The following is a 26,545-nucleotide window of genomic DNA, read 5'->3' as shown; positions in this document are numbered from 1 at the left end:
GAAATTGACCGCTGTGGTGCCATGACACTCTCAAGGTGATCCTCCAGACATCTGCGAGAAGCCATATCTACCTGGGAAATAAATCCAACCTTCTCAGAAAGTACTGTGTAGGAGGAAGGCATTTTTCCCTCCAAAGGTGAGGATAAAAGATGAAATAATATTTCCCTTCCTTACAAGACACTTCAGGGGATTTTTCTTAAGGTAGACATGGGGCAACGCAATTGATGTGGTATGTTTTGAAAGATAATCAAGTGCAGCCAGGAAATGCAGCCCACAGACACCAGAACACTTAATGTGCTGCCTCTACTGCTGAAAATATAATCCGATAATAATGTTAAGAATTTTTATCCCACACATACAATTTCCTTTCCTTTGGCAACAGACCTCCTTATTCTGCATTTACTATAGCAAACAACAATAATAGATTATTACTGTGCTGTATGTTCCCTCTCTACGTTAACTGTAACAGCAGAGATATTTGTGTAAACTAAATCCAAGAAAATTTTCCCACAAACTTTATTTTTACATTATTTAAAAATAAAATCTATAAACACTAACAGAATTTCTTACATAATACATTTTATAACTGTCACATTTCTGCCCCCTGGCCCCTTCTATTCCAGCATAATGCCTTCTCACCATTTTCTGCTGCTTCAGCTCTCTTTTTGACTAAACTACTCCAACTAAACTACCCCAGCCTCCTGGTTATCCATTCTGCCTGTGCATAGGATCCCATCAAGGCAGAATTACTTTAGAGCATGCGGTGGACCTGACCTAGCTCCTGCTAAGATTAGGCTAGACAAGCAGGACTACAGGCTCTTGAATTTTAACAAAAGCAAAATCCTTCTTTAATGAAAAAAAACTATTGAGCCAATTAATCTCTCCATTCACAAAGATCACAATCATCAAGTGACGGTGTTGCACAGTAAAGTTAGCCCTTGCAAAGTAGTGACAGCCGCTCTGCTGATGCAAATTATTACAAACCAGAGTATGGGTTAGTTACGCCACATTTACACCTCCCGTGGATATTCGTATTCAGCAAGTGTAAAGTCCCTTGCTTCAATTTGACAATTTTTTTAATAGATTATTTTGAAAATGGAGTTCCTTGGTGAATTCACACCATAAATTGTTACGTAGAAGATCCTCAGACTTCAACCACATGTGTTACTATTAAACAGGGAAATCATGTCTCATTTCCCCAGTCACGGTCTGCTATGGATGCAGCAAGCTGCTGGGAGTCTGCGCCTTCTCTTTCATCCCAGAAAGTGGCAAATCTTAAACCCATGCATGACAGTAGTTTAAGGTTCCAGTCTTTATTCCCAATGGAAAATCCAAAGGATTTCCAAAAGAAATCAAAAGCAGGTCATGTATTATGTATTTGGAAGCTATACATGATTTTCCTTTAGGAAAGAAGACTCAACTCTAGCAATGTGTTGAAATCTTCAGAAATATATTTTCAGGATGTTCTCTTTTTGATCCCAATATGAAACAGCCTGCAATTTGAAGAAACTGATGATGGCTAGCCAAAGTTTCTTCCCCCATGTTTTGCTTTCTGGTACAATCAGAAGTCGAGGGTGCACATTTTAATCCAGTGCTTCATTATTCAGACTAATATAGACACACAGACCCCTGGAGTTCAACTCCTACAGAAGATCTGCTTTCAGTAGCTTTGGATTTGTACTGCAAGCAATTTGATGGTTATATAAATGTGCTAGCAGAAAGCTGCAATACTTATACCAGTGGTATAATTTCTGAACAAACACTATTTTACACTGAAAAATTACTGATAATATACTTTTCATGCATACGTAAGAACAATTCCCCACTGTTAAACCATTCACCACATTATACAAAGAATGGCAGCATTTTCTAAGCAAAAATTCATTCATTTTGAAAGCACATTTAAGTGCAATGAATTTGAAATAACCAGAGCTTTTAGGGCATAAAGGCATGCCAGGAATCAGGAGGATGTGCGATGCAACATTTGAAGAAACCAAGTGCTGCAGATGAGCTGTTGCCCACTGCGGGCCAGGCCTCCATCAGAGCAGGGAGGGGATGCAGGGGCAGCAGCTCTGCACCTTGCTGGGCTGAAGGTGACGTGTGGGGGCTACAAGAGGGCTGGAAGCTGGACACAGTGAAGAACAGAATTATTCCTGAGGGTGAAGGGGCAGAGCCCAGTTACAAAACTCTGAGTATTTATGTATACGTATATATAAATAAAAAAACATGGATGAAGCTACAGACTCCCTGCGCAAACAAAACAAAATGAGCCCTAACAGAATGATGTGGAGGGAAGATAGTATTTTTAATTATTTTCAATCCTTAGCCAAAGCAAGATTTTTTTTGCATCTGGTATGCAGAGAAATTCTGGCATGAATGAAAAAAATGTACATCTAATTTTAATGCTCAGAGTCAAGTTATTAATATATAGTCACAGTCCACAGTGGGTGTCAGCTGCCTTAATATAGACACACTGACTAGTATCCAAAACAACCTCATTTGCTTCCTAAAGTCTCTAGACGCTGTAGTTTAAATATCAGATTGGAAATTGTTTTTTACCCCATGAATGCTGCTGGGAATCTTGAAATCTCAATAATGACTTGTAATCAACAAGCAATTACCAGAGACAAAACTGAAAAAACCCTAAAAACATAAACTCATGTTCTCATAAAATGCCACCACCTACCTATCAGGAAAGGCTTCTTCTAAAACATGACCGAGTGCTGGAGACAGGTAGCTGCTCAGCCAGGATGGCTGGCACTGGGGGGCATGTCATGCCTCGCTCCACGCCTGCACCAACCGCGCCGGCTCTCGGAGCCCAGTGCTTGCAGCAGCCCCGGGGCTCATCCAGCACCTTCCACACACACTAACATCACACATAAAAAATTTAAAACTATGCATAAAAGATGACAGCTGTTCTTTTTCCAACTTGTCTATTTTTATACTGAAACCACTTGGATTGGAGGTGATACAACCAGCACAGGGTGCCAAAGCATCATGTAACAATTTGAATCACTTGGAACCTTTTTTGTACTGACATGTCTCTTCAGCCATAAAGTCAAGCTCACAGCAGCAATCTGTGCTAAGAGAAGAAACTGGAGAGAGAGAGAAATCAGTTCTCAGGCAGTAACTGAAAAGGCACAAAGCCCCTCCTTTAATTTCTTTAAATATTTCATATACAATGCTACAGTACAAAAAAAAAGATGATATTTGACAATTTTATGCAGCTCTAAAATTGTTATAATCTAAACTTTTTAATGCAGATACCCAATATCCTAAAATTTTGAGGCAAGTTTCGTTTCCTAAAAATGGTGTCCTGAAAGAGAATTGGGCTGTGAAAGATGAAAGATCCACAAGGCATAAACTTTAAGAGCTTCAATTGCACTTTCTTGAGAAGAAACAAAATTCAAGTATGGATCTAGGCATAAATATGGATCTTGGACTTTCTTACGTTTTGGCAAGTTTGGACTCTAGATTTTGCTGCATTTGTATGTCAGACCATAGCTTACAGGTCTGACACACAGAGACACGGCTGTGTTTGAGAGAAAAGTGAAGGCCCTGAAGTGAAACTCATCTTTAGTCTCTATTAGTGCTAACATTACCTTTCTCATATGTACTCAAATTTCATCGGTCATTGAACACATTATTTGATAGTATTGATACTATTTATTTTTTCTAAATGTCAGATTTGAAATGCAGATTTAAGTCCTCTATTTCAGCTGTGACTAAAATATCCTTCTACAGAACTATCCATTCTCTCAACGGGAGAATTCTCCTCCGCAGTGAATTAAGCAGGCTGTAAAACCTTTTATGATACAGGACCATGTAAGTCCAAGCTTTGATCTAAACTGTTTCTCTCCTTTGTTATCAAAGGAAAATTTACCAAAGTCTGTGTTTAAGGGTCATTGTATAAAGTAGCGCAGATTACCAGACAAGCAAAAGCATTTGCATTCTCAAGCAGATGATTTTCATCAGATATCTCACTTCAGAGTTATCTCTTTGATCAACAGCAATATAGGCATACTGAAAAATGGCACTAAATTGTTACGATATTCTACATGTATCGTAACTACCTGCTTAGGGCATATTTATTGCAACAATTTGCATGGCACGTGTACGAGCCATTTTTTTTGTCATAAGTCAAAAGAAATCACAAGTGCCTTGGAAGATGGAAAGGAGGGTTGAGATTGGTGGTAAATACCTCCAAGTAGATGTGGCAACAAATGTATGGGAAGCAATTGCCAAAATCGTCTTGGCAACGGGAGATGCTGCTCAATAAAGGTGCCATGCTGAGGCTGAGGCAGCAACAGGCAGCAAACTAGAGGTGGGCAATAAAGAGCTAAAAGGCAGTTCAGTGGGATCCCTCTGCTAGTAAGCAGGTCAGCCACTTGTGAAAACTGTTGTGCCAAGTACTGAATGAGCTTGCAGGCTAAATGAACCTAACAAGCAGAACAAAAGACACAAACAGGAGAGAGAAGGTTTGTGAGGAGAGAAAGAGAAGTGGCAAAAGTAATACAAATATTAATATGTATTAATATAAATGGAAAGAAAAACAATCACTCACAATGATGTACGGATGCAGGTTTTCCTAACAATCCCATCAGTGCTATCATATAGCTCAGTGTCATGACAACATGTGGAGTCTAGAGATGACATGATTAGTACATATTTATTCTAAAATACACCATGCTCATTATGTTACAGCTTATGCACACGCCATCCATATAGTTGCCTCCAATGGTTTTCCCCAGTGCAAAATATTATTTGCAGTAGGTCCATAAAAGCAGCTGGATACTGTCAGATAAGACTTTATTAGAAATAGACTATGTTTTTGTGGAAAAAAAAAAGAAAAAAAGAAAAAAAAAAAAAAGAAAGAAAAACCCCTAGTGTTCACGCACTGAGGTAATATGTAAAAGGAAAAAGAGCATGGGAAACTTAGTTCAAGCAGATTGGGGGAAAAAAAAAAAAAAAAAGAAGAAAAGGAAAGCCTAAACCACTAAGCATCAGCGAGGCTAAGTTCCAAACTAGCTATTTGCATGAACATTTTACTTCTGAACATCTGGACTAGAAAACTGAGTACGTTCAAAAAACCCAAGGCTTCTCTTCAGAACAAGTAAACAGTGGGAAAAAATCTAGGCAGTACATAAATAGACAGCAAAGGAATTTGCAAGAAACAACATAATATTTCCCTGTTCCTGAGAAACTGAAAGAAGACTTGCCCATGATGACGGGGTTTTGTGAAGGAATAGCTGGGAAATAGAAATTGCTTGCATCATCATCCCTCTAAAAAGCCAGGAGGCTTAGTGATCTTTTCAACTCTATTCTACATGGAAGCCTTCCCTGCCAAGGTAATCCCTCCTCCCAAGGGTGGTACAAAGCAAACACAGGGATGTCTCCTGTCATTCCAAGCTCTAAATATGAAGGAGATAATGGTTTTCAAATGTTTTGTCTATATACACATTCAAAACAGAAACTCAAGAAGAAAGTTGGAATGAGAAAGCCTGTGTCTCCAGTCCACCATGTAATAAAACATAGCTGGTGATCTTAGGCACAGTGAAATTTGACCCAGCAAAAGGTAACATTTTCTTTATGTGCCTGTGAGAGAGGTATGTTCATATTTGCACATCGCTGTTTAATACCTGTTACAATGAAAAAATTCCTGCTTTAAAACCATTGTAAGACCTCTAAAAGAATTTAAAAGAACTTCTGAGAAGGCTATATTCAGCCGTATCAGACTGCTTTATCTAGATACATGGTAGTTCTTTTTCTTAAACCATGTTGTATAAAACCACACTGCAGTTTAATAAAAAGCACTGCAGCTAACGTGCCTTGTAAATCCATACATCAATAATGGAAGTTTATAAAAGCCGGACTGGTGCATTCATAACAATTCCACTAAAACGCTCCCCTGCATCATACCACTGTTCAGGCCTCCCGCAGGGAGGGAGCTGTGGCCAAGAGGCTCTTTACACCCTTGTCCTCTCCTTGGCATGGCCTCTGTCCTTAGTGACTGCGGCTTTTGCAGGTGCCTGGTGGGAGCACAGAGACGCCAGCACACTGCCCAGACGTCTCTGACATGAGAGTGTGGCAGGGGAGAAAGGCAGCGCGGGTTGCGGTAACACAGGGCAAGGAGTTTTTAATCTACCTCAGCACCTGTGCCCGCTGTACCAGTGAGAAAGGTGAAGGCATCCCTGCCCTGGAGACTGCTGTGGCTCTCTCTAGCCATGCAAAAGCCATGATATCTTCTGCAGCAGGTAACTTCTGCAATTTCTGGTTTCTAGTGCTTAACAGATATCCACTGCTACCACAGAAACAAAACAGCTTTAAGAAGATACTCCAGCCTTAGGACACAGTTCAAGGGATCTAGGACTGCCCTCGGGAAATGGGGGTATTCTGGTGTGAGAAGTGTAAATAGATTGAACAAGATAAATGTCTTTCACCCTGTGCCCAGAAAGCCATTGGGTTCTCTCTGCCAAGTTTTCACTGTCCTCAAAACGAGGCAAGAGGTGGGGTTCCACAGGAGATGCTGTCTAGCACAGCAGCAATGACAATTCTCACAGAACAATAAAAAAACTTAAGTTCACGCCTGCAACTTGGAACCTAGATGATATAATCCCTTCTAGATTATGGGCAAAATCTTCATCTCAATCTGGAAACAGAAGGAAGGCAAGTAAGATTGATTTTTTTCAAAAAACTATTTATTTCATTCTTGTCATGGTTTCCACAACTACATGAAATTCTTAGCTTCAGTACCTGCAGCTCATCTTTTGGTATAGATACAAATAAGGAGCTCAGTTTGTGTTGGTTGAGAGGAGAGTGAGATCAGGATTGAATTTTGAGGCAGCTGAGACAGATTCAAGGTTATATTTCAAGAACATGAAATATTCAGAGCCAGACAGTCCGTGGCTGACTGTGTTCTGCTGACACATTTCTGGATTGAAAGCAGAAAGCCAAACTAGAGGCTTGCACAGCCAAGAGGCTCCTACTGAAGAAGACAGTCACGTAAACTCCTATGAACTCAAACTGCTCAGTTCCAGGCTATTGCCCCATTTGCCAAGAAACAGCTTAAGAAATATAGCAGTTTTCAAAAATGTGAGATTAATTTCACTCTTTTTGTGAAACTTATGTCGTCAGTGTATCAGATAGTATCAGTAAAACTCAATATGCAAAATAAAATTCCTCAGTGTGGCAGTGGAAATCAAAGTAACATCTGTGATATCTTATTGTTGGCAAGTCATATTTGAATGCAATGAAACCTGAACAAGAATAGAGCAGAAACCACCTTGCAGACTTTTTATCACTGATGGCAATATATAAGGGAATACAGGCCAAGACTTGGCTTTTAATTCAAACTACTATTTAACCAACCCCTGGTTAACAGTGTTCCAAGGATGTATTCATTAATGCAAAATTTCCATGTTAATTTGAATTACCACATACACTTTCAGTACACTCCTCACTCAGTAACAAAGTCTTGTATTTGACTACAATGCTGGTAAAAACAGTGCAAACCACATTTTAATTCATTACAAAATTCACTGAACATACCAACTAACTCTGCCAATTCCTTTCGCATAGAAATGTTGATGAGATTGTAACACGTTTCAGTAATGACTCACCTGGGATAGATTTGAATAAGGACCTAAAGGGGAAAAGCTCAGTATTTCTATTGCCAACCATTTAAGCCAAGCAGTTCCACCAGTGTATTTTCTTTCCATGGAAAGAACCAAATCCAGTGTAAAATCATAGCAAGGGGTACGTGGAAAGATGACTAGAAAGATGGTTCTCAACTAGGATGAATTTACTTTACAATTTAATCAAATTATCTGTTATTTTAGCCATTTCATGAGGTTTGGAGAAAAGAATTCATTGTTTCTTTCCACCACTGGCTTGCTTTATCTTTTTTTTAAATCTCCTCAGAGGATAATTAGCTCACAGCTGCATAAGTCATATTTTCATCATCCTTTCAAATTGCCTGTTGTGAGCTTAGGCTTCTCAGAAGCACTACAGGATTATTTGGTACTACTATATGCATTTGTTCCCTACACACAGAATTAATGGGTACAAGGATAGATAAACTGTGTTCCCATTAGAGAGCAATGTATTCAGCCAAGGGACAAATAAGTATAAAAATAACAGTCAAAATATATGGAAAGCACCAAAGCACAAAACATCAGTCACTGAAGTCAAAGGCAAAACCCCCAAGGACCTACAAAGCCTCACTACGATGTAATTTCATTAACTTCTCATGAAAGAAGCTATGTAAAAGGTAACTTACAGCTCAGTCACGTCTTTGGGAATTCCTTTGGGCAATATCCGCAGCCCTTTGTTGCTGCAGCGTACGACCGAGTCCACACAGGTACACTGGGAAGGACAAGGAGGTGAAAGCAAGCAGCTGCTTTCATCGTTACCTGCAGAGGGAGAGAACTGGCGTGTTAAGAAGTCAGCTTTAGGGCCCAAAGTCATGCACTTTGAAGATAACTGCTTACAAGGACCAAGGAGGGACATCCCTGAATCCATGGCAACCATCACAATATTTTAAAGTGGATCCTATGCTTTGGATCAACCTGCCTTCATACAGGTTCTTTAGGGAACATGAAAAACAGCGCAAAAACTGAATAGCAATATTTTTTAATAAATATTTTTTTCTAAGGAGTATCTGCTTCTCTGTAATTTTGCAAATTACAGTAAAATCAGTTATGTGAATCCCAAATCCTTCCCCCACTCCCAATGTACTAGCTGAAATGGAGAACTTGACCAGAACATTGCCCTTAAATTGATCTAGACAGATGATATTCACTACCTACTCTGCTTTAGGAACTTTTTTTTTTTTAAAATTCAGCTTCTAGATATTGATTTTTTACTTTTTAAAGTCAGCCTGGCACTTCATTTATCATCTGAATTTTAATACCTCATTGTTTTTGACAAGGATAACCAGGCAAACAAGAAACTGAGCAGCATACTTCCAACTGCTGGTGATCTACCTGTGCACACATAAAAATATCTACTTTCTCCAAAAATGGTTTCAAAAGTCCATAAACAGCAGATTAAATCTTGTAATTGAAGAACAATAGGATTTCTGCAGAAGAAACCAAGTCTTTGAAGTTAAGAACATTAAAGGATGGATTTTCCCCCAAAGCAACAGGCTTTGCAGAATATGAGGCAAATGCATGCTACAGTATCACAATGTATATGAAAGAAAACACTTAGTGGCACATTCTCTAGATGACAGTGAGAGGAACCACACAACTGTTTGTGAGTACAGGCAGCCTGAGCTGACCAGCACGGAGACACAGTACTGCAATCCAAGACCGCACAGCCAGCTGTCATCATGTGCTGCCTTTTTTTTTTTTTAAACTGATGCAAGGACTAATTGAGAGAGATCTGTTTCTTTCTTCTCTCTGCAGGATGTACCCATGAGCATTGAGATTAAAGAATAAGATAGAAATCCTGATACAAGATAACAAAATTACCCATAAATGTATGGGTAGGGAATAATTTGTATTCAGAGGGATGTAGAAGGATGACCAGCCTACAGAAGAACAGGGAAGATTGTTTTTCTTTCTCTCCCCAGCTCGCTTAATGACTGGAAACAAAATTCAAAGTCTTTCATAAACCTGCAGAAAGAGCATGTTTCTTCAGCATATTCAATTTCCCCCTATGTTCTGTGTTCTACACCCTGCCACCATCTACCTTCCATTCACCACAGCTGTATGAGTGACTGTACGATAGAGAAAGCTCCCACGTATGCAATGCCATTTTGCAGACTTTTTTTTTTTTTTTTTCCTCCCGAACTAAAAGAAAATTATTCTTTAATGACTCAACTTGGGTCCCTTGAGCTCTGAGCCCAAGCACCTGGGCCTGTTGCCAGATTGCTCAGCTAGGACAGGAATTAATTTCTACTCTAAGTAGGAAACTTCTATCACTCTTATGGTCTCTTTAGAGGTATGACTAACTGCAGCTCCAGCATATCTGGTCTTAACAGGCAACAGCAGCCTACAAGTCAAGTTAGCAGTGCATTCATCAGTCAATTTTTCTCCTTACTATTTTGTCTAAAATCTGCTTGATCAGAAAGCAAAGAACTACCTGGAGAATGAATTAAATGTCAGGAAGTTTTTTTTTTAAACCTATATGGACCCGTCAAAGCATTAAGAATCACTGTGTCACTTCAAATATCTAAGTGTTTTTATTTCCCTTTATTCATACCTGTTATTTGTGAAACTGAACAGTATCCAAAACTAAGAGACTTTCCAAGCAAGCACCATTCCCCCAGAGTGTTATCTGAGTGTATGAACAAAGAAGTGGGAGCAAGGGCCAGGATTATAGTAGCATTATACAAAGCAGAGCATTTGTCTATAATAAATTCATTCTTATATTTAGATGTAGCTAGTAGAAGTTCAGAAACTGGAAATCAAGAATAAAAACAAACTCCTAATAGGGAACAATGAACTTCAGCTCTAAACAGCTGTCTTCCTCATCACTAAACTGCAATGTTTACCATGCAGTATTGCTTGATAGGAAGGGAGGTCCTCACAGAGGTGCCAACATTATCATAAATGCCAAACTGAATTGGATTTTCTTACCATCGCAGGTGAAGTCCTGGACATCTACATCTTGGATTGGAATATCCTTTAAGAAAAAAGGTTTCAAGCAGCGCGGATTTCCACTGACAATTCTCTTCTTCCTCAACCATTTTCCCAGCCAGGCCAAATGGCAGTTACAATTAAAGGAGTTAGCCAGCAAATTACTGAAACAGAACAAGACATAATCGCATCAAATATGAACATACAGAAATACTGAAATAACTACAGGAAGATGATGGGTTCCAAGTCCAAGCTCTTTCCTGCCATCTGTTTCTGTGAGATTCTCCTCTGTTCTACAGATTGGGAAAGTTCTATGCAGGTTTTATATTAGGACTAGGGTTGTAATTAAAATATATGTATATGCATATATATATAGATATAGATGTTTATAAACCAAAATACTTACTGCTACAACTATTTTTTAGACATACTTACATCACTACCAGGGCTGTATTCATAGTGGATTTCAACCCAAGCTACAGCTCACACCCAAGTCTAAACTCACCTCACACACTCTACCCACACGTGCACGATCTTCAATATCATTATTTCAAGTAATGCCATGCAAAAGTTTAGCACTGCTAGGCCTTAGCACAGACCTGCAGGTACCACTCCCTATGTGTACATCCAAGCTGGCTTAGCACACCGTTCCTTGCCCCAGTATGATCATGCTTTCCACTCGCCTGTGTTATGGCCCACAGAAAACAATGCCAGGTGGGAGCCACTGGCAACCTGGATTTGGGCTTCCTACTGAAATAGTAAGGATAGCACTCTCTATGTACACATATAAAGCAGCACTGTCAGCTTGAGCCACTTCTTATGAAGCTTTCTAAGGTCAGTGTATCTGTAGTGAAAAGCATCTGCTCTACTGCCTTGTGAAATTTGTGAGGTTTGCATCAAATCTTGCTACAGCTCCCGAAATATCTTTCAAATACAGTTGCAGCCTAGCTGCGGTACTGTGCTGTACAGTACCCAAAGCAACCATTTGACAGCCTCCATCAGAGGGATGTATTCTTAACGTAGCTTGGGTTAGCAGTGTTTAAAAAAGGAAAGCCCTATCCATCCTGTTGTCAAGACATGAAAACATAGATACATAGCAATTTCTCAGTGGAGCACCTGTAACATAGTCAATATGGAAAAGATATTATTCATTTCTATTTCTTAATAGGTTGTGATCCTTTGAATGAAAGGAGTGTAAGGTGACAGTTATTTTAAGCAACCATCTTTCTAAGATAACTAGAATTAGTGTTGAGAATCATGGAAAAAGAACTTTTTCTGGAGTCCTGTACTGAAATGCCTATCCATAATTTTTCTGTAAGCTTTTTTATAACTAAACTTCAGATGAATGAAAGAGGCTGATATCTCTGGTAAAACAAGAAGGCTGACTATCTTATGTACAAGCACAGGAAGAATCAATAGCCTCAGTCTGAGGTTGCCTTATCAAAGAAAAATGAGCTGTCAGAGCCCCATGTATGGAAAATGAAGTATCTAAGCTAACACTCATGGAATTCTCACATCATATGTGAATATGTCTAAGAGTTATTATTTTGGTAGTACAGAAAAATAGAAGATAATGAAATTTCTCTAAAGCATAGCACAGCTTAAAGACAAAAAAATTTAAGGCCTTAAAGAAACAGGCAATTCAAATGCAGGTGTAGTAGCTGAAGACCTTGTAAATCTTCACTTGCAACATACTTTTACAAAACTAAACATGTAGTCAAAATCACATTAGGTTTTCAGCCAAGCAATTCCTTCAGAAAACAATAGTGCTGAAGACAAAAACATATGGCACAGTTGAGGTGTGGCAGCAAGAAAACAACCCCAAACCAACTCCTGAATTATATAGGTTCTAGGCCAACATCACATACCCACAATATGATTTACAGCTGCTCTCTGCATTGTAAAAAAAGCTTACTTCAATCACTGTGCTAGCCTGGAGCTCTGGATGTGTAATTACATGTGGATCTAGCACAGACTATTGTACATTGCGTGAAGGGAGAACTGTGGAGGAGGAGAAAACTCAGCATAATGTTCCATAATAAAAATACTCAACCCACTTCATGCTGACTAGGATTCAAAGGCAAGGCTAACTTGCTCTATAAAGGTGAGAAAACAAACAGGTTACATACGAGCTTTCAGACAGAATGTGCAGAAAAGCACTGAAAGCATTACTCTAATTCTAGTTACTTTCCTTCTGAATTGTTTTCCATTTTCTTTAATCCATAATGGGACCACATGCAGGATGCCTTGTATATTTTCCATACTGACATACTTGGCATGAACACAGTGTTCAAATCAAACATTTAAACCTCCAACGCTAAGTGAACCAATGCTTCAAAGGCCATTTGTTCCACTGATGGAAGAGTGAGATCATATTCACAGAACAACTTCCGTGACACAAATCCTTAGAATTAAATAATCCACAATTGGAAACAAACAGCAGGTGTATATAATCAGGTTTCTGGAAAGCCAGCAGCTCTGAATGTAAAGAATATTTTGCACGTCTAGAGAGCATCTTACCGGCACATATCAAAAGCTTTCAGAAACATTCAAATGTTCAATCTACAAAATGCTCCCATCAAAATAGTAATTATCCCTTTCTACAGAGGAGAGGTTTCTTTGACTTAATGTGTTACTGCTCACTAGCTGAGCAGCAGTAACCATCCACAAACCCTCATTTTCTTCTTGGCAAACACAGGTTAATGTATGACCTAAATTTTATCAAATCCTTGGATTGGAATTTGGATTATGCTTTTCTTAGGAACTAAGAAAGAAGTTGTTACATATTAATAAATAAACAAATCTACTGTTTTGAAATTCAAATAGCTCTAGGTAAAAAAGGACAAATTTATCTTGTCACACGTTACACACATTCTCCTGCTGCTTTAGCAACACCTGATTTTGTCCTTTGTCCGACTGCAGAGCAGTGATTTTTTGCTTTAATGTAGTATTCAGTTCATACATGTCCCTACATACATGCTCTTTCCATGGCAAGACTGTGATGCAACTTTTGGAAAAAAATTAAGATCAAGGCTCTCTATAAGTATCACATGAGACAAGAGATTCCCTACTTCACTGGAAAAGCAACTGAAAGTCTGGAAAGGCCACTTATTTGCAAAAGCTTTATTTTGGAATCTGGCTATTCAAGTGGAGTTCTCCAATCACAAACAGCAATGTTGGGCAGACAAATTGTTATAAAAATTCATAATTAGTAATCAGAGTTCCAACACGTAAGACAGTGATTTAACCACTCAAACAGAAACAAAGCAATCAAGCTTTTAGCAAAGATGTCATACTAACATTAAAATCAGAAGTGTTTACTCAAGGACATAGACATATTTTTAAAATCAAGGGGGAACAGAAGTCTTGAGGAATGAAATATGCATATCCTACTACAAGTGTCTCTTAAAAATTGCAAAGAAGCCATAGAATATTAACTGTTTAAAAGGATTCCAGTGACCTGGTAGAAAAACGTGCTGAAACCCATCTGGATATTGTTGAAATTAGGTTGCAAATATATCCTGGAATTTAGGATAAGTTTATACTAGAATAGTTTGCATGTCATTCTGATAAACCAGTTATCCTACTGGCATTAGCTCCATGCAGCTATTATAGTAATAATTCATGGAAAATCAGTTCCGCTTGCAAATATGCCCACTTGACTGTGTAAGGACTGAAAGACGTGACTGAACTCCCCGTATGCAGAAGTGCAAGCACACTTCAAATTAGGATGCTACAGTACATAGTTTGACCAGTAACAAATAAAATACTGCTTTTTTTTACCAATAACTTGCAAAATAGTCCTTCCTCTGTTGAAAACCATTAGTCAGGGCATTATTTTCAGAGCTGTCCGTGTTTTGGTAATATCAATGAGGCTGATTCACAAAGAGTAATAACAAAAGGAACAATATTTTTTAGTGCTGTAAATATGCCAAGATAAAAATGGAAATGTTAAACTTTGTATGAAATTCTGGCTCACATTAATAGATGCAAAAATAAGTCATTATAATATCCGATTAACTTACAAAGTGTGGGTTGAACAGGAAAAGCACTCATACTATCTATCTTCAGTAGTGTTGTCATCTAATATATCCACCTACAGTGGAGCACTGCTAGGAAACAAACACACCTGAATTTTGCATTTAAATGTGAAATATCACTATGACCTTAAACCAATGTATAAAGAAGTCAAAAGCACACTTTCTCCTGTCTGTAAAACAAGTATAGAGTGAAAACATGTCAAAGAACAAACTTTTTCATCAAGACACAGGTAGGAGCCTCTTATGACCAACATTATTATAAGTCAGTGCCACAGCAATGCATTCTAATTAGCAGCAGCTTTAATTGCTGTTGCTAGAAATTGTAACAATCTTTATCCACAGCTGAAAAAAGAAGAAAATGGGCTATCTTCTAACAAAACAGGACAAAGACGCTTCTAGGCAAACAAGGTAGGGACTTTATAGGCTGATTCAGAGTCATAGCTATTAAGGGATCCATGGAAGGAAGCTCGGAGACAATTGCGCGAGAAGCAAGCAGGCATTGCTTGCAGCCCAGTGAGAACAAGCTTTCAGCAAGCACCACTCGCTTTGACCAGTGACTTGAAAAGAGTCAATGAAAATAAGCTGGCTCTGCTTCTCTCTTTGCCCATCAATTTCAAGGAGGCTTCTAGGACTACAGAAAGTGAATGGAAGAAAAGTCTGGGTTCTTTATGCTGTGTGGAGCTAACGCCAAAATGATAACTGATTTGCTGGTGAAAAATTGTAACAACAAAATGAAAGTTTGAGCAACAAAACAGCTGAGATTCAACACTTCTTTCTTCCCCCAAACACGATGGAGAATGCTTTCAAAATCTGAAATGCAATAGCACCAATAGTTTATTTTGACTGGACAGGGCAACTTCCATTAACAACAACATCAGGGTCCCCATTCACAGCTGGAAACAAGGAGCAGAGGTTTTTTCCATATTTATCAGTCTGTACTTTATTAAAAGGGCTACACTACAAAAAGTATGTAAACATATTTAAGAAGCAAGGGAAATACTTCAAAGAAGGACTGAGAAATATAAGAGAATTATCAGAGATGCTTAGGTTGGAATTTTCAAATTCATATTCTGTAGGACATGATTATTTTGTCCTCTTAGGCTCTTCTAAAAATCTATTAGCTAGTAGATTTCTTCTGATATTTAACTAATTTAACTGAAATGCAAAAAAGCTGTTCTTACAAAATTAGAATCTACTGTATCTAAAGCAGCTTCAGGGAGCTAAAGTTGATAAGCTATACACTTCCGAATCTGCAGAGGTTGTTTTATGTGAACTTCTACTGTGCACTGCACTAAGCTATGACATGGCAAAACATACAGTCATCCTGCCTGAGGCTGGAAAACTCGAAGTTTTTTCAGGCACTCTAGCTGAAGCAATTCAAATGTTTTTCTAAATTACACTCTGAATCCTCCAAACCTGCGATTTCAGTAGGATGGGGTTTTCTTTCCCTAAATGATGCTTTCCATATATGAACAATAAGTAGTTTAATTTTGAAACTCAAATGTTGTCTTCTTAAAAGGAAAGCATGGAATAACAGCATCATGACATGTTCATACCATAAAAAGATAACTTACATTGTAGACAAAGAGACTAAAGTGCTGAAGGCTCCAGGGGTGATAGTGCTGATGTGATTGTCATACAGAGAAAGAAGCCTCACTGAGCTCAGTCCAGCAAAGGTGTCATTGTTTATACAGCTGATAGAGTTGCTCCTCAGCATCCTGCAGGGTTTAAAACAGGGAATTAGGAACTACTGGGAGGGGGGATAACTTCAGGATAGGAGGTCCTTTACCTAGGGCATCACCAGATGCTTTGGCAAGCACTGTGCTTTATTTTTATTGATTGCTGAAGTACAGCACAGCTAAAGGAGGGCTAGATTCACGTAAACATTGTCTCATTAATTTAAAACACATTTCTTCCACACAACATTAGAGGCTGATGGGAGCGCCGCACCTGAAAGTAGTATGAAATTAAAATTATGACTAGTAGCAAACCTGAAATAAAAACTAAAATCTTAATTTAGCAAATATCTGAGAGTAAGTGAAGATGTATTTCAGAGATCAACAGAGAAAGGCTGCGAGAAATGTGTGACACGAACAATACTATCCGCATTACTTCTACTCCTATCATGGATGGCTTTTGTAACTCACACTGCAAAAGTATGGAAGGAAAAATCATCCTCAGCAGAAATCAAGGAATTGCTTAGGAAAGATTTCCAGACCGAACACAAGCTCTGAAATGTCATTATAATAATTAATTTACAAGACAGAAAGCAGTAACCATCCTATAAAATGGTCTTTGCTCCATGCTTGTACCAGATGAATCAGTGCTGTGTTTTGGAAGATACATCTCTGAGTTGTTATGGTAACAATGAACTCAATGATAAAGCCCAATTAATCTGAAAGACTGTAGTATCTTGTTTCACTCCATAGCAAAAGAGGCTCATGTGTATTTGTTACACTGCATGTCAGTCAACATCTGGGTCTGTAAACATCACTACACAGTTGTGATATTCCTACTTAGCTGAAAAATTATTCAGTAATTAAAGCATACTACCAAAAATCCACAAAATATATGCAGCTCATGCTGCTGTCCAGTGAATTGATTCTCCAAATCAAGGAGGGTTAATTCCTTGGTATCAAATTCATGCAATGAACAATGAAAATTCAGACTCCCTTAGAAGTCTGGATTTAAATCTCAGATTTGTATCCGCCAGTTGGGCATTTAGATGCTACATCAATAGATACTTGAGAAAGACCACAGAGAGATTAGATATGTCTGGAAAGAAATTCACAGTGTAATCATGAACACTCAGTGTTTAAGATCTGAACATTACATTGCTTTTGCATTACTGTTCTCTATGTACAGTTACCATCGCAGGCACTATGGTCTCAATAGTTTTGGTATTGCAACTGGGGTGAAACTGCGTCAGAAAAGAGTCACAGGGCACAGAGACACACACCTTACACATGGAGTACTAAGCTGCCTGAAAGCCACATCAAGACCACAAGCTGTAAAGTGAATAGGGCAGTAAATAAGAGAAGTAAGGCCCTTAGTGGCTTGGTAGCAGTAAGAAACATTTTCTCAATTCTGTATGTAAAGTATCAGGGAGTTGTACTGTAAGATGTGATGACCAAATTTGGATGCCAATATATTTTGCACAGCAATTTATTACATTTCAGGAACCATACAGTATTTTAAAAAATGGACCACGACCCTATCATGGGTCATGACATGACAATGTGGCCTCTTTGTAAAAGATCACAATTTTGATGCTCGAAAAAAGTCAATTAATGGACAGAAATATATGTCCCTCAAGCCAAAACCTTTGGGTTTGTATCATCGTTCACCATGCACTGTGTACCCTTCCTGAAGGAAAAATTATACTTACAGATCCTCATATCATGCTGTGTATATTTAGACTGCTTTATCAGCTAGGGGGAAATGTAGGTCAGGTCAGCGGGATAGCTTGAATGTTAAGCATCTTTTTATTAAAAAATGCTGAATTCTGTTTAGGAGTACTGCCACAGGCTGCTTTGCAGTATAAAAATTAATTTAGTATCTATGGACAGTATTTTCAAATCCCTTAGTAAAGTGCATACATGAAATTAAGGAACAGATGGCTGTAACCACAGAAGAAAAACTGTTAAAGGAATAGCAAAAGAAAAGTTCTCTATTCATCGTTACAGGCCAAAGTCCTTTAAGTGAAACTTGATTTTGTTTTTACACTTGAGTAAGGACTGAAGTAATTGTGCCATGATACTTTGCAACATAAGAAGTATCTGCTGCTAATTAATAAATTGCAAATTTTAAATTGCATTTTGATTCCTAGAGTCTATGGACTGACAGCATCCACCTAGTCAAGTGGTTTCTTTCTCCAGCAGGGAAGACTAGGCAAGAGAGGTGTTTTTCATATACAGCTCATACATATCATCTGGCATGAGTCTTTGCTGACACCAGAAACCCAGGCCCTGACTGCTTCCCAGGATGGTGGATGGGGTGGATTAGACACCATCTTGAAATCTTGTCTGTGATCCTTCTTCCAGTATAACTTTTAACACAAAAATAAATCAGTGTTAGGTACTACGAGTTTAAGTGTTAGTTCTCAGAAATAAATTAAAACTGTTGTCTAAGCACAGAAGTAATTCCAAACTGATTTCTTATGCATTTGGACTCTACATGTCCTTCACACTCTCCCCAAACATAACCAATAGTATACCCACACATAATTTTTATGGTACTCAGTGCGGGCAAGAAAGAGTATACTGTGGCTAGTCCAAAGCCATGCCTGTGCTCATGAGCAACTACACCTGGTGCAGAGTATGTGGCCAGCTACCTTCTGTCAGCAGGACCTGTGACAGCTTGGTTATGCCTACCTTAAAGTTGCTTAGCTATACCTGTTTTGGTGGCAGCAGTAACTTGAGTCATTTTCCTCTCCCTACCTATTGATTTCATATAGTTCGTAGGATATTAAAAATCTTTTAGGCTCATAGCCTACTCTGAAGCTTGGTTTGAGCAGACCAACAATTCCAATTTGGGTGGAGGCAGAGCGGGAGGATGGACTAATAGATAGCAAACATGTTCTTAAATGCCTTGTTTCCATAGGAAATAACAAAGGCATTAAACGATTAAAAGTGCCCAAATTTCACCCATGACAGGTTCACCATCATGTTACTCCTGAAATTCTTGAAAATCTGTTTTTTTCACAGAAATAGCAGATAAATCTCAAACCTACCCAGGACTAGAACTATATTGAAGACTTCATGACAGTGATACAAGACCCTGCCTTAGAGCTTGCTGTCTAGTAAGAGAGATTTTAGCGGGCATTGCTCAACTTGACCACTCTCACTCAACTTATGGAGGAACAGAGAAAGACAGGTCTTTGCACTTACAATGTCTTTAGCCCTGTGAGGCCTCTAAACATTCGTCCATGCACTGATTCCAGTTGATTCTCTGTCAGAATCAGTTCCTGCACTCCTGAAGCTCCATCAAATGTGCCTTCTCGGATCTCCTTGATCTTATTGTTGCTTAGATTTCTGGAAGAACACAACCAGTCACAATAAGAAAATTATTAGCATTTTATTCCAAACATACGTCATCACACTGGAAGGAGGAAGATAGGAAGAATATGTGCCTTTTAGTGGTTATCTAGAGAGACATTCTTTCAGCAAGGAGAGCATACAAGGAGAGCAAAAGTATACCTACTGTACTTACAAATAGCTCCCCTTCACTCATCAAAACCACAATTATATCAGATATATCAAGAGTATTTAAATTAACAGAATTACCAGCTCTTACACCTCAGATCTTTCTTGCTTATAAGGGTCTCAGGGATACAATAAGTGGGGGTTTCTAACATGTGATTTATGTCCATGAAGTTATGGACCATGCTTAGGACCGGGTGCTCGTCTGGCAAGAATCAGTTAATGTTACTGTTATTGAAATAGGTACCACACATTGAAATATGGACCACTTTTTTATAGTGTACCAGGACCTTTTACTCTCTTTAAACTCAGCACTGGACTAACATACAAAACTGTGTGACTGCATATATCTGATACAAATTTTAATATGTGCACTCATGAACTTCCAGGCACTTAAATTTAACACACCACTCAAAATAAAATGAGTATCACTTAATTCTCAATTCACAGCTACTGCAATATACAGCATTATTTTCTAAATATTTACTCTGCCTATACAGTCTCAAGGTGTTTGCTTATAGATCAACATTGGAAAACTTCAATCTACAAAGTCAAATGCAGTTCTGATGAAATGCAAAATTAATCTTGTGAATATTTCATATTTGTGAAAAACCCAGTGAAAACTTCTGAATGATAAAATGCCATTAGAAATGCATAAAAATAAATGGCATTTAATTATTTAAAACATTTATATAAAAGACCTTAAGCACATTAAAACCTTGGGTCTCAGTCCTTCAAGTATCTTCTATGATGCCCTGTATAGATTATGATGGATAATCCTATTTGTTTAGGTTTATAACAGGAAACACTATTCTTTGTTTTACTGTCTACAACAAAAAAGGAAAAGTAAAAGATATGCTCTTGCTCCCAAGAAGATGCCAAATTCCAACACTATTACTCATACTGAATAGCACATTATTCCAGAAATGATCCCGGTACACACACAGCATGAGTAATAGTTTCAAAATCCAATTCCAGGTGATATAAAACAAATGACAAGGTATCAGATTAACACCTGGGCTACTCTGCTCAGAAGAACAGGCAATCTTGTTGGGATAAAAGTTGACAGAAGATATGGCAACAGGACAGCTTGGCCTCAGATAGAAATAATGTGGGTCTTGCTCTTTGCAGACGTCATCACATAATTAAAAAAAAGAAAAAAAGTAAAAAAAGTTGAGTCTTGGAGACATGTTTCATGTGGGAAACTTGAGTATGCTGGTTTATGTCTGCTGAACAACTGTCAGATAGTGGGCCCTACAGCATGTGGCCCATCACCTCTTGTGCATTCTGTGATCAGAAAGAAAAGGAGTATGCTAGCAATCAGCCAAAAATAACATAAAAACATATAGAAATACTTACATGCAGATTTTGCTTTCCAGAAGTTTAGTGCTTTGTGCTAACACTCACACGAAGAGTTTATGTTCAATGTCAAAGCAAGTCAAGGAAGGATATTCTGACATATGCATTTAATTTTGGGGCTCAGCTATTTCTCTAGTGGAAATGTTTATAGCTCAGCATCTCTTTTGAATGCTGGCATAAATAAATGCTCTCAATGATCCCTTTCCTGGTAAAGATCATGCCATGATGCATATTTGCACAAAAATAAATAAGTAAATGTTTGTGGGAAGGGAGGGTGAGTTACTATAATACACAAAGAGGTTGACTTTCAATTCACAAATTGCAAACTGACCTATATTTGTAGTTACAACGTTTTTTTAGTAAGTGTTTATCATCTAAAAGATATTTAGTCACATATATTAAAGCGTGGGTGCAATTTTAATGGATTACTGGATGCTTAAGGCAAAAAAGGGCAAATATTGGAGAAAAAGGCTGGCCATAATTTGCAAAGGAGTTGGAACCCTTATACAATCCAGACCATCTAAATTTTAATTGCTGTCAAAGAACTTCTGCAGATAGGGAACCTCACTCATTTGAGTTAATAGTGCCTGATCATTTCAACAACACAAAATTATCCAAAAATATACTAGTAGTTTCAGAAGAAGCCTCTTATATATACCTTTCCCATGCAAAAGATTTGAAAATCCAAGATTAAATGCTCTGGTGAAATCAAAGTTGCAAGGCAGACAAAAGACAAACCTTACAATAATAAATAGGTAAAGACGACACTGCCCTGCAATTCCACTTGGAGTATTGTTAAAGTAGATGTTCTGCCAACCTGGATTTCTTTATTTGTCTTCCTGAATTAAAGCTTCCCATATCAGAATGAAACAAACAAACAAAAATGGTAGATGACAGCACTCATTCACTAAAAAAAAGAGAAATGTATCCTCCTTAAAGTCTGACCTACTAGAAAAATAAATATGAGAAATTACATACTTTTCAGTCTAGAATTACCAGCAAAAATAATCAGCCGATATAAGCCTTGAAAAATGAAAGCAGTGAAACATTTGCCTGCTCTGCAACTCAGAGAGCTCTACTCCATCCTTCCCAGCACTAAAAGAATCTTTCATATATGATCATAGCACTTGACAAAGAATTATTTTTTTTTAATCAGAAAAACCTTCTGACAGCCTTTACAGCAAACTCCCATTATAGAAAAGCCCCATCCTCTTGGAACGCTAAGCTTCTGTAAGGAATCCTTCTTGAAATACTGGAAGATGGTGGAAAAGAAAATGAGTCTTGACTATTTCCCAAGATACCTATGCCCTCTGGCAAGACCCAAATGGGAACCTATAGTCAACCTGGTCACTCAAGAAACGTTATTGTTTCCATAAGGACTCCGTGATTTACCCTGGTGATAATGTTTAATCCTATTTCCAGACTTTTATGTTGGGCAAGAGGTCAAAGGAAATTTTCAGAAAGCCTGGGTTTACTTTATGTGGGACTGTGAATAGGAAATTAACAGATCTAAGAAGCTATCAAGGTGACATTGTTCACACAGCTCACTTTTCAGTCAGATTTTACTTACTTTATGGCTAAAGTTTAGAATAATATTATTTCTGTTGATCTTATAACTTCAACACAGAACAAGCTGGATTCTATTCAGGCTTAACAGAACCACTCATCCTGCTATACCTGCTGGGTCAATTTTAACATTCCAGCATGCTATTCATCCCTGCGTTACTGACACACCTTCCCACAAGAACAACCACCAGAGTGCAGTCCAACTGCAAAGGCTTTGCTTGGTCTCACCTTGAACCTTGAGTTTTATCATACAAACAGCCTGTTCTGAGTGGGGGTTTCCCTAAAAATATTTCTGTCGGTTGGTGACATGTTTGGAATTTTTAAGTATATGTTAGGAGGAAAATCCCAATGCTGTTTGCATTCTTCTGGAGGAGGCTGAGAAGGTTTTACAGCTTTTACCAGCAGTCAGTCTGACTTTTATAGAGTGTCTTGTTCTCAGCAGCAGGACGACACTGAAAGTCTTAAATACTACAGACAGACAGTGAAGTACACCCAGTGACACTCCTACATTCATTCAGCAGAGCAGACGGATGGCCTCACTGGAAAAAAAGGGAGGCAGATGACGAGCCCAAATGCCATGTACCACAACACTGTCTACAACAATATTATTTCCAGAAAATAAAGTCCACTTCTGCATAACAAGTAACAGATGACTGCAACCTCAATTGCCATGGCAAAATTTATGCTTAGGGAAAAGAACAGCAGGTAACAGCTGTTTCCAAGGACACAAACTACTTTTACGTCCCCAAGAAACTTGAGATTTTGTTTTGAAACTGACTTCTGGTCTGCAAACTTTATCATGATTCAATTTCATTTTGCATGTAAAATGTGTTAAATCCTGGGCTAACACTCCATACAATTCAATGTAGGTGAAATATTTACAGACAAATTAAGCCTCCAAAGGCAATTATATACTAGAGGTGGGGTCGGCAGTACCAGCTATTGCTGAGACAGCCTGACACTTCCTATTATAAGACCATATTTTATGTTCACTTTGTAACTTTGGCAAGATTTAACAGAATGAGCTGTTAGATGTCCCTTTCAGGTTTTGAGCTAAGTATTTTTTACTGTTCTTGTTCCCTGAGAAAAAAGGTCAGTCCCCTTTCTCCCCAGCAGTGCATAAAGTATGGCAGCTCACCTTTTTATTTTGAATGTGAGCTCATTGCCAATTTTTTCTCTGCAGAAACAGCTGTTGGGACCTCAGTAGGAATGGCCATTCCCACTGATTTCCTGTAGGCACCGGGGAGTGCGCAAGCTCTGGAGCTGACATCTGGGAGCTGCAGCTTCTCCCTGTGGGTCAGCATCCCATTTTCAGCAAGCAAGTATATCTCCGTGCTCCCACTGAGTTAAGTACCCAGGGGATTTTGGAGATTGAACCTGTCTGCCATGGCCAGAAGACCCCTCCAGGCTCCCACCGCCCTGGGAGTCCCCAAGGACTGGAGGGTTTTTTCACTGATTAACAACTTGAGATAGTCCCAGGGAGTCATGGGAACCCCAGTGTTTGCTTCGTGCTGAATTTGGTAGTTGCTGCGAGCAAAGAACTGCTCCCTTCCACAAAAGTCAAAACCTTACCTCTGTGAATGGTAGTGTTGCCTCTCACCCCAGCCTGATGCGAGAACTTGCTGTGTTGAGTGAGATCATCTCCCACTGGCAACATACTCCTCTGTGAAAGGCAGAAGCTTCCAGCTCCCAGGGCTGGAGGGCAGGAGGACGTGGAGCCTTTCTATCTCGCAGGGATAGGATATCCCCCAAAACCCAAGTCATGGAGCTGCTCCGACTCTTATGGAGCTCAGAAACACACCCTTGTATTTCTCCTGCACTTCAAGCAGATTCAAATTGCAAAATACTAGCGACACAGTTCTTGGAGCCTGGAATTCACTGTAATGTGACTTTAGTTTTCACAGACAAGTCATCCCTTTACACTTGCAAGATCAGGTGAGGTAATATGGTAAGAACGCAATGAAAGCATCACAGAGTTCTGGGCATTTTGCAAAACCCACTGGAGAACCCAGTAAATTACTTCTGGACCTGGTTAGATCTGTCTACAGGAATCTACATCAACCTTTTTATTCTACTGTAAAAAGCATTAAACATAAAGATGGATTAAAATGCAGGTTATGAAAACAGCATTACGTATATGGGATCTTGCAGCTAATTATTGAAGTTGATTAAAAAAAAAAGGCATATGCAGACATGTTAACCTTTTCAAAACCAGCAGGGTAATCTTAGAAATTTAATTCCTAAATAAAATATGGCATAACTTTGCATATGAATCTGTGACCTTTGAATTTCTATATGAAGATTTCAATTTTGTTGTGCATTAAAATGTATTAAATCCTGGGCTGACACATCATACAATAAGATTCAGCCTAGAAGGAATATTTACAGACAAATTACACCCCAACACCTAATTTTATATTAGAGGTGAGGTTGGCAGTACCACCTATTGCAAAGGGGGTCTGACCCTTCTCTCTTTTTTTTTTATGTTTACTTTATAACATTGGTAAGATTGAAAAGAATGAACTGTCAAATGTCCTTTTCATGTTTAGAGGTAGATACATTTTTTTTATTTTTATTTTTCTCGTATCTCAAAACTCTGATAATCTTTTTGTGAAAAGCTCAAAGCACTCAAATTCTGATTTCAAATTTCTTAATTGGTAACTATGATGTAGGTGTTTTATTCGAAGGATACATCTTCCCTACGAGAATCCATTAGGATTTGGCTGAATTCTTAGTCTTTAACAAAGAGATTTAAGATTCCTGCCACAGTCCAAGGAGACTGCAAGACAAATTTTTTGGAAAATGTGAATTTTAGGAGCTAATTTTCCAGAGATTTTTTTGACTTCAGATTCTTTTTCAGATGACACCTTCCAATACCTCTCAAGACAGTGCACGACACTGACTACAGACTCTGCAAAGTGTGGGACTGGGCACATTTCTTTATCCAAGTAACTATTCTACCAATCCCAGGTAGTATTAAGAAGTAATGTCCTTGGCTGGATAGAAAGAGGGCCCCAGAGAGATCTGTGAAGGCTATAAAAACAGCTCAAGGCAATGCAGCGGAGTAACTGTGCGTGAGGGCTAGGAAGGGAGCCTGAGTGAGAAGAGTAGGAGTTTTGTCAGTGGCTAGAGAGAAGTAGAGAGAAGAGGGACAGGACACTGGCCTTACACTGAAGCAAAACATGGTGAGAACAGAAACTGCACTGAATCAGGAGATGAGGAACCTAGCAAGGGATTGGGACAATAGTGCAACTGAAAATTATTATGTGAATACATAATTAAAGACTATTTTCACATATACACACTGGAGTAACCCTACTATGTCAATGCCAAATCTATGACTACTTCCCTTTGGAATCTTATTAGAAAACCCAAGAGGCTGCGATACACCACAACACACACACAGACATAGACAACTGACGGAGTTTGAGTGACAAAAGAGAAAATGTGAGCATACACCTAGAATGCAAGTAAAATCTAAATCCTCCTTAAGGTCCAATTTACAGACCACCTCAGAGTGTTTATGTTATAAACCAAAGCTACACTTAAGCATAATGTTAGATGAGGAGGCACCAAGATGAAACACCCATCCAAAGGAAGGAAGAGCTAATTCCTCTCTCTCTGGAATTATGCTGGAGCTTTACTAGTCACAGTGGAACCGCAGTACTCTTAAAGTAGTTTCTTTGCAAATTTCCTTGACACAGATCTGTCACTAGTCTTAAACTGAAGTGAAGGACAATCAGAGGGCAATGATTCAAATGCCCATTCAGATATCCAGATTCCAGATATTCAGATT

General features: G+C 38.6%; 2 protein-coding genes across 3 annotated transcripts in view; both read right to left on the bottom strand.

Moving 5' to 3' along the window:
• SLIT3 (slit guidance ligand 3) overlaps positions 1-26,545 on the bottom strand; it is a 536,826-nt gene that overhangs the window by 99,789 nt on the left and 410,492 nt on the right. For both annotated transcript variants that reach the window (XM_049829395.1, XM_049829396.1), the window contains 4 exons: positions 19,513-19,656; positions 16,198-16,341; positions 10,584-10,747; positions 8,279-8,411 (listed from right to left, as the gene is read on the bottom strand). In XM_049829395.1, coding sequence (XP_049685352.1) covers positions 8,279-8,411; positions 10,584-10,747; positions 16,198-16,341; positions 19,513-19,656 — 585 coding nt within the window. The remainder of the gene's footprint in view (positions 1-8,278; positions 8,412-10,583; positions 10,748-16,197; positions 16,342-19,512; positions 19,657-26,545) is intronic.
• Positions 1-26,545, bottom strand: part of PANK3 (pantothenate kinase 3) — a 307,492-nt gene that overhangs the window by 133,889 nt on the left and 147,058 nt on the right. The window lies entirely within an intron of this gene.

This window comes from Accipiter gentilis, chromosome 26 (assembly GCF_929443795.1).
Source record: "Accipiter gentilis chromosome 26, bAccGen1.1, whole genome shotgun sequence".
Lineage (NCBI taxonomy): Eukaryota > Metazoa > Chordata > Aves > Accipitriformes > Accipitridae > Astur > Astur gentilis.
The sequence above is the reverse complement of the archived record's forward strand: the minus strand, read 5'-3'. Positions and strand labels throughout refer to the sequence as shown.